The sequence below is a fragment of the Penaeus monodon genome, chromosome 28 (assembly GCF_015228065.2).
Source record: "Penaeus monodon isolate SGIC_2016 chromosome 28, NSTDA_Pmon_1, whole genome shotgun sequence".
NCBI classification, from domain to species: domain Eukaryota; kingdom Metazoa; phylum Arthropoda; class Malacostraca; order Decapoda; family Penaeidae; genus Penaeus; species Penaeus monodon.
This window is the reverse complement of record NC_051413.1, coordinates 24,136,304-24,136,701: the sequence shown is the minus strand read 5'-3', so window position 1 is coordinate 24,136,701 and position 398 is coordinate 24,136,304. Positions and strand designations below refer to the sequence as shown.

The 398-nt window shown below is 44.0% G+C and overlaps 1 protein-coding gene across 1 annotated transcript in view; it reads left to right on the top strand.

The window, feature by feature from the left end:
* The window catches only part of LOC119591105 (serine proteinase stubble-like), a 1,750-nt gene that overhangs the window by 522 nt on the left and 830 nt on the right, over window positions 1-398 (top strand). The window contains exon 2 of the mRNA XM_037939822.1: window positions 230-377. Coding sequence (XP_037795750.1) covers window positions 230-377 — 148 coding nt within the window. The remainder of the gene's footprint in view (window positions 1-229; window positions 378-398) is intronic.

Sequence of the window (398 nt, the reverse complement as noted above, 5' to 3'; positions counted from 1 at the left end):
TAGATGCGATAAGAAAGGTGGGGTATTTGATATCAAATCTCAAATATGAGATAAGAAAGATGTGACATCTGTTATCACTTTCCTTACAAATTTTTAAATCAAATTATCATTTCCTTAATGGCTAGGCATATACATCAAAACCGAGATAAGAAAACGACGTGATCTCTCCTTATCTGAGTTCTTCTCTTCCCCGTATTTCTCCTTATCAAACTTTTTATGTTCCCCTCAGTATGACAACGACATCGCCCTCCTTCACCTCGCTAAGCCCATAAGCCTGTCTGACTTCGACGGGATCAAGCCAGTGTGTCTGCCTCCTCCTTCCGCGGACTTCACCGGCAGGAACGCCACGGCGACGGGATGGGGGAAGCTCTCATACAGTAGGGGAGGTTTTACTTGAT